At 46.0% G+C, this 13677-nt stretch overlaps 1 protein-coding gene across 1 annotated transcript in view; it reads left to right on the forward strand.

The window, feature by feature from the left end:
* The window catches only part of sdk2b (sidekick cell adhesion molecule 2b), a 152956-nt gene that overhangs the window by 8557 nt on the left and 130722 nt on the right, over positions 1 to 13677 (forward strand). The window contains exons 2-4 of the mRNA XM_070445038.1: positions 3937 to 3999; positions 8014 to 8173; positions 9775 to 9812. Of these exons, the coding sequence (XP_070301139.1) occupies positions 3937 to 3999; positions 8014 to 8173; positions 9775 to 9812 (261 nt within the window). The remainder of the gene's footprint in view (positions 1 to 3936; positions 4000 to 8013; positions 8174 to 9774; positions 9813 to 13677) is intronic.

Below are 13677 nucleotides of genomic sequence, written 5' to 3' on the forward strand. Positions count from 1 at the left end.
TTTTTAGAAGTAGAAGCTCAAATTGTTTGGGTACAGACTTGGATAGTAATACAGAACTCTGCAGGCTATCTTTGCAGTAGATTGCAACACCGCCCCCTTTGTTAGTTCTATATTGGCGGAAAATGTTGTAGTTAGCGATGGAGATTTCCGGGTTTTTGGTGGTTTTCCTAAGCCAGGATTCAGACACGACTAAGACATCCGGGTTGGCAGAGTGTGCTAAAGCAGTGAGTAAAACAAACTTAGGGAGTAGGCTTCTAATGTTAACATGCATGAAACCAAGGCTTTTACGGTTACAGAAGTCAACAAATGAGAGCACCTGGGGAGTGGGAGGCACTGGCACTGCAGGACCTGGATTAACCTCTACATCACCAGAGGAACAGAGGAGAAGTAGGATAAGGGTATGGCTAAATGCTATACGAACTGGCCGTCTAGCATGTTCGGAACAGAGATTAAAAGGAGCAGGTTTCTGGGCTCGATAGCATAGATTCAAGGCATAGTGTATAGACAAAGGTAAGGTAGGATGTGAGTACATTGGAGGTAAACCTAGGCATTGAGTAATGATGAGAGAGATATAGTCTCTAGAGACATTTAAACCAGGTGATGTCATCGCATATGTAGGAGGTGGAACAACATGKTTGGTTAAGGCATATTGAGCAGGGCTAGAGGCTCTACAGTGAAATAARACAGTAATCACTAACCAGGACAGTAATGGACGAGGCATATTGATATTAGAGAGAGGCATGCGTAGCCAAGTGAACATATGGGTCCAGTGAGTGGTTGGGCTGACTGGGGACACAGCGATTCAGACAGTTAGCAGGCCGATGCTAACAAGCTAACAGTTAGTAGGCCGGGGATAAAGAAGCTAGCAGACCGGGTTAGCAAGCAAGCAGTTAGCAGGGGCTAGCAGTTAGCAGACCGGGGCAGGCAAGCTAGCAGTTAGCAGACCGGGGCTAGCAAGTTATGCTTTGGGGGACGTCGCGATGGGGGTAAGTCTGTTTTTGCCTCTTCGTGCGGTGACGTCGATAGACCAGTCGTGGAATTAGTAGGGTTCCAGGCAGCTGTAGGTAGCTCGCGCCTGAGGGGCCTGTTGGAGTCCTCGGGCAGATTATGTCGGTATTCCAGTCATAGAGGATCGGCGGTGTTCCATGCCCCGTACCGGCAGTAGAAGGGGTCCGGATATTGTAGCCCAGGAGTGGGCTTCGGTGGTAGCACAGGAGCCCTGGCCGGGCTAGCTTCAGGCTAATTGGTGCTTGCTCCGGGATGGAAACGCTAGCCAGGTGTGGTCACCCGGGATTGCGGTTAGCTAGTTGTGAAAATGTTCAGAGTTTGCGGTAGGAATCCGGGGATATGGAGAGAAATATATTACATGGATTTATTGTGAAGGTGTAGGCGATTATTACATGTATTTATTGTGAAGGTTAGGCGATATTTACATTGTATTTATTGGTGAAGGTGTAGGCGATATTACATGTATTTATTGTGAAGGTGTAGGCGATATTGCATGGATTTATTGTGAAGGTGTAGGCGATATTACATGATTTATTGTGAAGGTGTAGGCGATATTGCATGGATTTATTGTGAAGGTGTAGGCGAATTACAAATGGATTTATTGTGAAGGTGTAGGCGATATTGCATGGATTTATTGTGAAGGTGTAGGTGATATTGCATGGATTTATTGTGAAGGTGTAGGTGATATTGCATGGATTTATTGTGAAGGTGTAGGAGATATTACATGGATTTATTAGACTTTTAAAAATGTAGATGTTCCAAAGCTCAACTCTTTCTTGTGTGTATCAATAATGGTCCACCACCCTAAGGACATCCAGTCAACTTGACACAACTGAGGGAAGCGTTGGAGTTAACATGGGCCAAGCATCCCTGTGGAAAGCTGTTGACACCTTGTAGAGTCCATGCCCAAAACAATTCAGGTTGTTCTGAGGGCAAAAGGGGGTGCAACTCAATATTAGCAAGGTGTTCCTAATGTTTGGTACATTCAGTGCACATGTCAACACATAATGATAAGGCAGTGATGTGACATCACCATTACAGAGAAATGTCATCATGCGTATGCTAATGTCTCCAGTCAGAGTACAACACTACATGCAATGGAAATATCCTCAACAGTGTAAGAAGTTTACGTCAGTACCCAAACAACTACCATTGCCCTTGGTGTGCGTGTCTGTGTGTACTGTATGTGTGCCTGCGTTCAAGTGTGTGTGTGTGTGTATGTTTGTGTGTGCTATGGGGCCTACATTCACCTCTATATTCTCTCAGTGAGATTCCCCAGTAACCTAACCATACATTATTGACCGATAAAGAACATTGCTTTACTGCTTTAATATTTCAACAGTCCAGAGGCGACCAGTGGACACACCCTATCCCTGTGGTTTGGTTTAGTCAGGTTGCTTGTGTATGTACTGTGTGTGTGTCCTCGTACTTCTCTCTCCTTCCTCCCTCCCTCCTTCTGTCTGTTACAGTAGCTTTTCCAGTTTGTGCGTACAAGACCCCACTCCTCATATCAGCTGTGATAAGAGTGTTTCTGAGTAGTTGGTTGATGTGCAGGTTGTTTGTGGAGATGTTCCAGGGCTTTAGCCATGTGATCCTGACACGCGGGACCCATCTTAGCCTTTATTGTCTCAGTAATGCAGGATTTGATTTGCTCTCATGAACATAATGGCATAATTTGCTCAGAGCATGCAGCGACGCACGAAGCCCGCCTCGTCCGCAAGAGAGGCTTTTATTTCTGGATCTTCAGGGAAATTAAACCTGCTTGCTCACACACATGTCTGAGGGCGATACACATTCACAGACACACACGCAAACACAATATTGCGTTCCTCGCTCTCTGACACAAAGAGTTACACACAGTGTCTTTCTTTCACTCCCATAACACAAACACACTTACGTACACACACGCCACATGCCACAAACACACACACGTCCATATTAAAAGTTCTTCTCTGCGTGGGAGGCAGTGTTTCATCTCATTCCTTGCGCCGTGTCATTCTGTTTTGACGTTATTAGGGAGAGGAGCGATGGCTCTGGGGTGAGTGATAAAGGTGGGAGCGTGCGCTGAGAGCTTACCCTGTCACGCCGAAAGGTTAGCCAGCAGATTTACGAGCCTGCGTCCTTCTCCAGCGAGGCCGTTAAAGAAGGGAGATGACTTTTAATGTTTTACCTCTCTGATTTATGGTGTCAAGGCCTTCCTATCTTATCCCCACAGTGAGAGGCGGGAGGGTGGAGGGTCGGTGGCGCCTGGTCACAACAACGGACTGGGCATCTTAGCATCAGAGATGGTGAAGGTTGCAAGGGGAAAAAAACATTTGAGGCATTGGGCTCTTTCTCAATTCCTTGTGTCCTTTCTCATGGCCTCCCTCTCAAAATGCATCAAATGAGAAGGTCTGAGGGGAGGGACCTTGGATCTCATACTCTGTTTGAAAAGGAGGCGAGGAGAGAGGAAGCAAGGAATAGAGTAAAGGCACATTGAGAAATAGCCTTGGTATGTTGGTTGTGTGTTGTTGGTTTGTCTGGTCACTAGGGAGCCTTGGTGTCTCCCAAACCCCAAACCCCACACCCCCACTCTGACCCAGTATCCTACCCACTCCTGGGATTTGGGGGCTCTGGGACTGGCCAGCTGTAGTGAATGGACAGCTGAACTGATGTGTACCAGGGGGCTTTGTAGGACCAACAGAAGGGAGGAGGGATTATTGGCCAGCCCCACTGCCTCGTGGGAAATGTAGTTCTATAAAGAGCTATGGAGAGCTGATCTGACCGTGCCACAGAACAAACAAGTAAGCTGGAGCCAGGCCAAAGTGGATCTGAGTGTGCACTGTGGTGTGTGTGTGGTTCTTTGTTTCTGTGTGTCTTTGCGTGTGTCTGGGCAGTGGATGACCACCGTGTGTTAGTGTGTAAATGTGTGTGTTTGTGTGTTTGCAGTGTTTAGGAAGAAGGAGGGCCTGCTTGGCTGTAGGGAGCTGTGGCCTGGCTATGAGTGTCTCAGTGGGACAGATAGTGGCGGTCACCAGCACGCACTAAGACAGGGCCAGGCCACTGGGCTAAATAATGACAGGCCCTGGAACAGATTGGCACACCCCGCACACAGACAGGGCCAGGCCACTGGGCTAAATATGAAGGCCCTGGAACAAATGGCACACCCCGCACAACAAGGGCCAGGCCACTGGCTAAATAATGACAGGCCCTGGAACAGATTGGCACACCCCGCACACAGACAGGGCCAGGCCACTGGGCTAAATAATGACAGGCCCTGGAACAGATTGGCACACCCCGCACACGACAGGGCCAGGCCACTGGGCTAAATAATGACAGGCCCTGGAACAGATTGGCACACCCCGCGACACAGGCAGGCCCAGGCCATTGTGCTAAATAACCACATGCTCCAGAACAGATCTCACACCCAGTGGGAGTGCTTAACAGCCCAGCCAGACCACCAGCAGAGCAGACCTTCCACTGACAGACATCCTCACCCACACCACCCACACACACACGCTCTGTGTGCTCTGCCCACTGTGTGTGTGTTTAGTACCCAGGGGCTAGAATGAAATATGTATGTAGTCTAGCTAACTGGGACCTGGGACCTGGGACCTGTGCTGTGCTCTTGGGAATGAGCTGAGACAGAGAGAAGCTGTCTGTTACTGGCAGCCACTGGAGACCTGCTGGGAACCGGACTAGGAGTAAGGAGGCCCAGGTGGATGGATGGGTCTTACTGTAGACTAGCTACTCACTGGTGTGACTCTCCTCCCATTATACTTTGTGTTAGAATATGCCCCAATGTAATCTCATAGAATGGAACCTACATTGCAATGCAATGTGTGTGTGTGTGTGTGTGTGTGTGGTGTTGGTGTGTGTGTGTGTGTGTGTTGTGTGTGTGTGTGGTGTGTGGTGGTGTGTTGTGTTGTGTGTGTTTGTGTGTGTGGTGTGTGTGTGTGTGTGTGTGTGTGGTGTGTGTGTGTGTGTTGTGTGGTGTGTGTGTGTGTGCGCGTCGTGTGTCTACTATTGCTTTCCAACTTCAGACAGTTTAATAGCACTCCAACACTTGTGAAGAAGCACATATTAAGGAGAAGAAAGGTGAGAGGAATGAAAACTTACTAGGTCTTATTTTGAAATGAGAGAATCTATTCTATTATGGATGTTAACCTAGGGCAACAATTTACACCTGGCAGTGTTCTTCATTAATGAAGAGTAGCTTTAATTGACTGCTCAGTAATTTAACACACACCACACACACACACACACACAGCGAGGAACACAATACACCCGCTGGCTTTGAGACGACCTCTCTTTGTAAATGTAGTGTCAAAATTCCTTGGAACTTTCAATAAATTCCCTCGTTTTCCCGAAATCCTGTTGGAGATTCCCGGAGTCAGGAGGGAATAAGCAGGAAATCCACATCCAACCAGGATTTCTGGAAATTTTTTTTATTAAAAGATCCAGGAATTTTGCAAACCTACTAGGGACCCATTAGATCTAGTGTATGCAGATGAGCTACAATACAGCACCCTCATCAAACATGAATTGCTTTGTAGTGTGTGCAGACGTGAAACCTTGACTGGGGGTTGGCTTGCACGCGTCGGTGTGTGTGTGTGTGTGTTGTTGTGTGTGTGTGTGCTAATTGTGAGATGTGTGATGTGAGTGTGTAGTAGTCGTGTGGGTGTGATGTGTGTGTGTGTGTGTGTGTGTGTGTGTGTGTGTGTGTGTGTGTGGTTGATGGGAGTGTTTGTATTCATGGGAACTGACATGGAATATACAGCCCCTGGCATTCTTCCCCTTCCCCATTGTATCTCTCTGTTTTTCCTACCTCTTGAACAGTGGCTTACTCCATTAATTCATTCCCTCCATAGAAAGAAGTTACAGTACATTGTGAATCAGTATTACATCCATAACATCCATTCAAGTGCCGTTGGATACTGAACAACCACATGTTTTCACAGGCTGAAGGTCCCCAAATCGGGGCGGCAGCGTAGCCTAGTGGTTAGAGCGTTGGACTAGTAACCGAAAGGTTGCAAGATTGAATCCCCGAGCTGACAAGGTACAAAATCTGTCGTTCTGCTCCTGAACAAGGCAGGAACACATTGTTCCTAGRCCGTCATTTAAAATAAGAATTTGTTCATAACTGACTTGCCTAGTTAAATAAAGGAAAATAAAAAAATGCCTCTCTTCAGTACATGTTCCTACATACGCCTACATGTCCCCTACATGCACTTACATGTCCCCACATACCCCTACATGTCCTCAGTGGTTCAGTAAAACCTGTGTTGACTCTTCAGGCCTACCATTAGTCCCTGTAAATCAGCCCAGTCTCTTGGTTGTCTAACGAGAGAGCACAGAGGAGACATGTGACACCCATCAGTGTTCAATGTGTTATGTGGCTGGTCCCCACTATGTGCTCTGCTCCTCTCCTGTCTTCCTGGCTCTCTCTCACCCCCACCCCCCTGCCCTCATCTCTATCCCTCACTCCCCCTCTCTTTATCTCTCTATCACAGATAAAAGCACAGCCCAGATCACTAGGGAACAATTAGTCTCGGCCGTCTAATAAAATCCCTTGCACGCCTCAATCTCCCTCATTTTCATAAACTTCCCTCCTATTCTCCACCACGCATAACATTAGCATTAACCCACACTAAGGAGGCTGTGAAACCATCTATCTATACAAGCCATAACCCTCCTATCCTCTACATTTCTCTTTTTCCCTTTCAGTCTTTCTCATGTACATCATTCACCTCCTGGCTTTCTCTTCCTTTTATCCCTCACTCCATCATACTGCCTACCAATTGTCTTCTCTTCTTGGCTACCTCTGTTTATAGACTGAATCCATCTCTTTCTTTCTTTTAAGGCTTTTCTTTGGTTTTTCTCCATCTTTCCCCCTATCTTTTATCTGTTTTACTAACCCTACCTCTGTTGGATTGGTGGAGCCAAAATAGCAGTGCAAAAACCAAGCCAATAGATCATTTTGACAGTTTAATTTCAATTCTTGATTATTAGCTAATTTGAAAATTAGATTATCCAACCATCCAATTAAATTGGTCTATATTTACAATCATCATCAAGCACGAGGGGTTAATTGTAGTACCATCTATCAAGAGTGAGCTTTCACATCCACCAGGGAGTATGACAGTGAGGTGAATTTGGAGCTGGTTTGATGGAGGTGTGTGTGTGTGTTTGAATTGACTGAATTGTGTGTCCCCACAAGGTTAGTTATACAAGACTGTGTGTGTATGTTTGTGTGTGTGTGCGTGTGTGTATGTGTGTCTGTGTAGCATCATCTATTCTGATCTATCCTCAGTGCTCTGTACTCTTCACTCTGTGCTTCTACATGTTCACAAACACAGAGAGAGAAAAGAGACAGAGCGAAATGGAGAGGCACAGAGAGAATGATGAAGGGATTTCACGCATTTCCCTGTCTTTTTTGTCTTCTTTCTAACCCTGTTTGGGCTGGGGAAAGCAATTCCCTTGTCTTTTTCGTCTTCTATCTAACCCAGTTTGGGCTGGGGAAAGAATTTCCCTTCTTTTTCGTCTTCTATCTAACCCTGTTTGGGCTGGGGAAAGCGATACAGTATGTCATGCTTAACCGTTCAGACACACAGAGAACCCATATCTCCAATCCACAATCTCCTCTCTACTCATGAATCCCCATCTGTCATGTGTCTCTGCTACTGCAGGGCAGGCTGCAGCCCACTCTTACTAGTCAGATCAGAGAGCGAGAGCAGTGGAACATGTCCAGATTATCTTGGGTGACACACAAGCATATCTCTGCTATCACACAATGAAACTGAAGGTGTATCCCCATGCATAAATTTGCTGTATAATTAAGCAAGAATGCTCGAGAAGGTGTGGTATATTGGCCATATACCACAAACCACAGAGGTGCCTTATTGCTATTATAAACTGGTTACCAACGTAATTAGAACAGTAAAAAAAAAAAATGTTGTTGTCATACCCGTGGTATACAGTCTGAACCACACAGTTTATAATATGTGAACCCCTCCCTCCCTACAGATGACGTGCCGCCCTACTTTAAGACGGAGCCGGTACGGAGCCAGTTGCACCTGGAGCGTAACAGGCTGGTGTTGACATGTATGGCGGAGGGGAGCTGGCCCCTGGAGTTCAAATGGATCCATAATGGCACTGAGCTCACACGGTTCTCATTGGAGTACAGGTGAGTACTGCCACTGTATACGTCATACTCACCCTCTATACGATCTCTGAGAGAGAGAGAGAGAGAGGAGAGAGAAGAGAGAGAGAGAGAGAGAGAGAGAGAGAGAGGAGAGAGAGAGAGAGAGAGAGAGAGAGAGAGAGAGAGAGAGAGAGAGAGAGAGAGAGAGAGAGAGAGAGAGAGAGAGAGAGACTCTCTTTAATGTTCAACTGGGAGATCTTAATCATGTGGAAGCTCTGGTCTTATCTCTAGAAGTGGTGTGCTCTGTCGGAGGTGTAATGGAACGTTGAGGCGGTGAGCTGACATATCGCCTGTTACCGCACACTGGACTGAGGTGAAAAAGGGTCTAGTGTTGAAGGAGCTGCTTGCTGCTCTCTACAATGCCTCAGGGAGATAAAAACACGGACAGAGAGAAACAGCAGTACCAGTCAGGGCATCAGGACCAATACACCGATGGAAAACATAATGGCTCACATATTAGCGGGACCAATGTTCTAATTACTGGACAGGCTATTGTCTGTCTGTGTTATTGGGTGATTGAGTGCGTGAGTGTTATTGGGTGATTGAGTGTGTATGTGTTATTGGGTGATTGAGTGTGTGTGTGTGTGTTATTGGGGTGATTGACGTGTGTGTGTGTTATTGGGTGATTGAGTGTGTATGTGTTTATTGGTGATTGAGTGTGTGGTGTGGTGTTATGGGTGATTGAGTGTGTGTGTGTGTTGTGTGTGTGTTTGGGTGATTGAGTGTGTGTGTGTTATTGGGTGTTGGAGTGTGTGGTGTGTGTGTGGTGTGTGGTGTGTTATTGTGATTGATGTGTGAGTGTGTGTGTGTGTGTGTGTGTGTGTTATGGGTGATTGAGTTGCATGTGTTATGGGTGATTGAGTATGTGTGTGTGTTATTGGGTGATTGAGTGTGTGTGTGTGTTTGGGGTGATTGAGTGTGTGTGTGGTGTGTGTGTGTGTGTGTGTGTGTGTGTGTGTGTGTGTGTGTGTGTGTGTGTGTGTGTGTGTGTGTGTGTGTGTGTGTGTGTTGTGTGTGTGTGTGTGGTGTGTGTGTGGTGTGTGGTGTTATTGGGTTGATGGAGTGGTGTGTGTGTGTGTTATTGGTTGATTGAGTGTGCATGTTGTTATTGGGTGATTGAGTATGTGTGTGTGTTATTGGGTGATTGAGTGTGTGTGTGTGTTATTGGGTGATTGAGTGTGTTGTGTGTGTGTGTGTGTGTGTGTGTGTGTGTGTGTGTGTGTGTGTGGTGTGTGGTGTGTGTGTGTGTGTGTGTGTGTGTGTGTGTGTGTGTGTGGTGTGTTGTGTGTGTGTGTGTGTGTGTATTGGGGTGATGAGTGTGTGTGTGTGTTGGTTATTGGGTGAATTTGAGTGTGTATGTGTTATTGGGTGATTGAGTTGTGTGTGTGTGTTATTGGGTGATTGAGTGTGTGTGTGTGTTATTGGGTGATTGAGTGTGTCTGTGTTATTGGGTGAATGTGTGTATGTTATTGGGTGATTGAGTGGGTGATTTCGTGTGTGTGAGTTTGTTTGTGTGTGTGTGTTATCGGATGTTTGAGTGTGTGATTGAGTGTGTGTCCGTGCATGTGTCCATGTGTTTGTAGTGGCCCCCCATCCCTCACAATGTCCTCCCCAGTGACAGGTAAGGGGAGATGGGCAGTGGGAAGGTCAACGCCAGCCTTATGGTAATGAGGTTATGCAAGGTCTCTGGTGATCAACACTGTTTTAAAGACTCACACACAGACACCAGGACACGCAACCTGCTGTCCTCAGGCCACTGATCGATATCGAAGTGTGTGTGTGTGTGCTTGCGTGTTCGCACGCACGTGACACATGCATTTCTGTTTGCGTGCTTGCATGAATACTTGTGTGTTTCCATGTGTGTTTGTGTGTTGAAAGAGAGATAAAGGGTGAGAGAGAGAGAGAGAGCGAGAGAGAGAGAGTTTGAAAGCTGGAGAGAATAAAAGACATCTGAGCAATGGAGGGAGGAGGAGGTGGAGGAAGAGGAAGAGGAGTGTATGTATGGAGCTGTAAAGAGCACATCTGGCCTTGCCTTTTAACTCCCCTCCACTTTAGCTATCAGAGAGAAGCAGTGAATTCACATACAGACACGCTGCCTTAACAGCCTCTCTAAGCCCCTCTCCGCTCTACTCTTGTCAGGCCCTCTCCTCGCCTCATCTTCTCCTCCTCTGACTTAAAACCAGTAATCTTCTTCGTGCCTCGGCCCTGGCCCTGCCACCGCCACCGAGCGTGTATATTTTTTATTAACAGAAACAATTTCATGCCAGCTCCGAACAAATTAACATGAGTTCAATCCAATAATATTCCTTGTCTAGAGGGGTAGGGGACATGCTGGGCTCGCTAACTAAATAGCAGGCGTAAGAAGGAGGGGTGTGGACATGTGAGTGTTGTATTAGAGTCGGGAACTTCACTGCTGTAACTTGGAACAACAGTAAGGGGAATAGACCAGGGATTTGTCCCAAACGACACCATATTTCCTAAATGGTGGGCCCTGGACACATACTCTATAGTGTTTTACTATTGCTATAGTGCTTCATAAGCTTAACATATCCCTCTTCGTCTGCTTGCAATGTCCTATCCAACCCAGGTGACACAGCAACACAGAAATATGGTGGGCAGGGAAAATATATAGACTTTTCAGCTCAGGAGGCTAATATTCTCTATATTGCTATATTGTCTTCCCTCATGGCACTCCTGTTATATTAGTGTCAGTGCAAAGAGCTGGAGCAGCTTTAGAATCATTACACATCTTAGAGAAGGAGTCTACAGGTGTACACAGTGCTCAATACAGACGCAAACACAAGCTGAACAACGCATCAGTGCTCACACATTGTGTTGCGATGGCAGTGGCATCTTGTCCTGAGCAAATTGAATCATCTGCATTGCTACATAGTGAGAGGAAGACTCCTTTTCAGGATAAAACGCCACAGACAGCACACGTTTTGGCTTGGGTACAGAGGTAGCATTTGCTTATTTTCCTTGAGCAAACAAGAACAAAGTTTGACTGTGAATAGTTTGGCTGAATAGTTGGATTGCTGTGTAGAGTAGAGAGCTGGGTAGCACAACTAGCATCCCGAGCAACTGAGTCTCTCCACAGTACAATACTAATGGATTCTGTTCCATAACAGTACGCTATTCTGTTCCGCTATCCCTGATTCGGTGAAAAGAATACAAACATTTAAAGATGAACTACGCTTTATGCGACATCTTTTTCAGTGCGAAATCATTACACCTTTTGTATAACTGAAAACATCCATTATTTCCCCTCAACATTCTTACCTCTCCCAGACACAATAACTTGATAACTTTCTCTCTCTCTCTCTCTCTCTCTCTCTCTCTCTCTCTCTCTCTCTCTCTCTCTCTCTCTCTCTCTCTCTCTCTCTCTATTTTTTTCTCTGTCTCTCTCTGCCTTCTCTCTGTCTTTCTTCTCTCTGTATTTATTAAGGTTATCGAGAGTGTGTGGCATTGAGTGTGTAGGAGTTGAACAGTGTGCCTGGTCACGGAGTGCTCTAGTATTAAGAGATTTCATTCACTGAGGCTTTTTAAATGCCATTCCATGCATAGGTGATTTACTGGGATGTGTGTGCTTGTGAGGGGACTATGAGAGGGTCACCAACCTCCGTACCCTTGCCACACTGTAACGTCATCAGTCCCACCTGTCACCGGCTCTGAACTGGGCATGGAAAGATCACATGTGAACCATTGTGTTATTGGAGGATTGAGGATATTTTCAGTTTCAAATTTGGATTTTCACATTTGTCTGCAAACAAAAATAAGTCATTATATGATAACATACAGGTGCTTTTAACATTAACAGTGTTTTTCAACGTTAAATATTTGACATACACTACCCATGCCAAATGTATGTGGGACACCTGCTCGTCAGACATCTCATTCCAATAATCATGGCTATTGATATGGAGTTGGTCTTCCCTTTGCTACTATAACAGCCGCCACTCTTCATGGGAAGGCTTTCCACTAGATGTTAGGAAACATTACTGGGGGGACTTGTCTCCATTCAGCCACTAAGAGCTTAGTGAGGTCACGAACTAATGTTGGGAAGATTAGGCCTGGCTCGCAGTCGGCTGTTCAAATTCATCAAAGGTGTTTGTTGGGTTTGAGGTCAGGGCTCTGTGCAGTTCAGTTCAAGTTCTTCCACACCGAATCTCGACAAATCATTTCTCTATGGACACGCTTATGTGCTTCTCTGCAAACAGGAAAGGGCCTTCCGCAATCTGTGATGCCAAATAAGTTTGAAGGCACAGAATCGTCTGGAATGTCATTGTATGCTGTAGCGTTAAGATTTCCCTTCACTGGAACTAAGGGGCCTAGCCCGAACCATGAAAAACAGCCCCAGACCATTATTCCTCCTCCACCAAACTTTACAGTTGGCACTACGCATTGGGGCAAGTAGCGTTCTCCTGGCATCCTCCAAACCCAGATTCATCCATCAGACTGCCAGATGGTAAAGTGTGATTCATCACTTCAGAGAACGCGTTTACACTGCTCCAGAATCCAATGGCGGCGAGCTTTACACCACTCCAGCCGACGCTTGGCATTATGTATGATGATCTTAGGCTTCTGTGCAGCTGCTCGGCCATGAAAACCCTTTTCATGAAGCTCCCGACGAACAGTTATTGTGCTGACGTTGCTTCCAGAGGCAGTTTGGAACTCGGTAGAGAGTGTTGCAGACAATTTTTTCTCGCTATACGCTTGTGTGGTCTACCACTTCACGGCTGAGTCGTTGTTGCTCCTAGACGTTTTCACTTTACAATAACAGCAATTACAGTTGACCGGGGCAGCTCTAGCAGGGCTGAAATTTGACTAACTGACATGTTAGTCAAATTTCAACGTGGCATCCTATGGCGGTGCACGTTGAAAGTCAATGAGTTCTTCAGTAAGGCCATTATACTGCCAATATTTGTCTATGGAGATTGCATGGCTGTGTGCTCCATTTTATATACCTGTCAGCAAAAGGTGTGGCTGAAATAGCCAAATCCACAAATTTTAAGGGGTGTCCACATGCTTTTGTTTATAGTGCATTCGAAAGTATTCAGACCCCTTGACCTTTTCCACATTTTTTTATGTTACAGCCTTATTCAAAAATGTATTAAATCATTTTTTTCCCTCATCGATCTACACACAATATCCCATAATGACAAAGCAAAAACTTTTTTCAGACCTTTTACTTAGTACTTTGTTAAAGCACCTTTGGCAGCTTTTACAGCCTCGAGTCTTCTTGGGTATGACGCTACAAGCATGGTACACCTGTATTTGGGGAGTTTCTCCCATTCTTCTCTGCAGATCCTCTGAAGATCTGTCAGGTTGGATGGGGAGCATAGCTGCACAGCTATTTTCAGGTCTCTCCTGAGATGTCCGATCGGATTCAAGTCCGGGCTCTGGCTGAGACACTCAAGGACATTCAGAGACTTGTCCCAAAGCCACTCCTGCGTTATCTTGGCTCTGTGCTAAGAGTCATTTTCCTG

Source organism: Salvelinus sp. IW2-2015, linkage group LG8, assembly GCF_002910315.2.
Source record: "Salvelinus sp. IW2-2015 linkage group LG8, ASM291031v2, whole genome shotgun sequence".
Lineage (NCBI taxonomy): Eukaryota > Metazoa > Chordata > Actinopteri > Salmoniformes > Salmonidae > Salvelinus > Salvelinus sp. IW2-2015.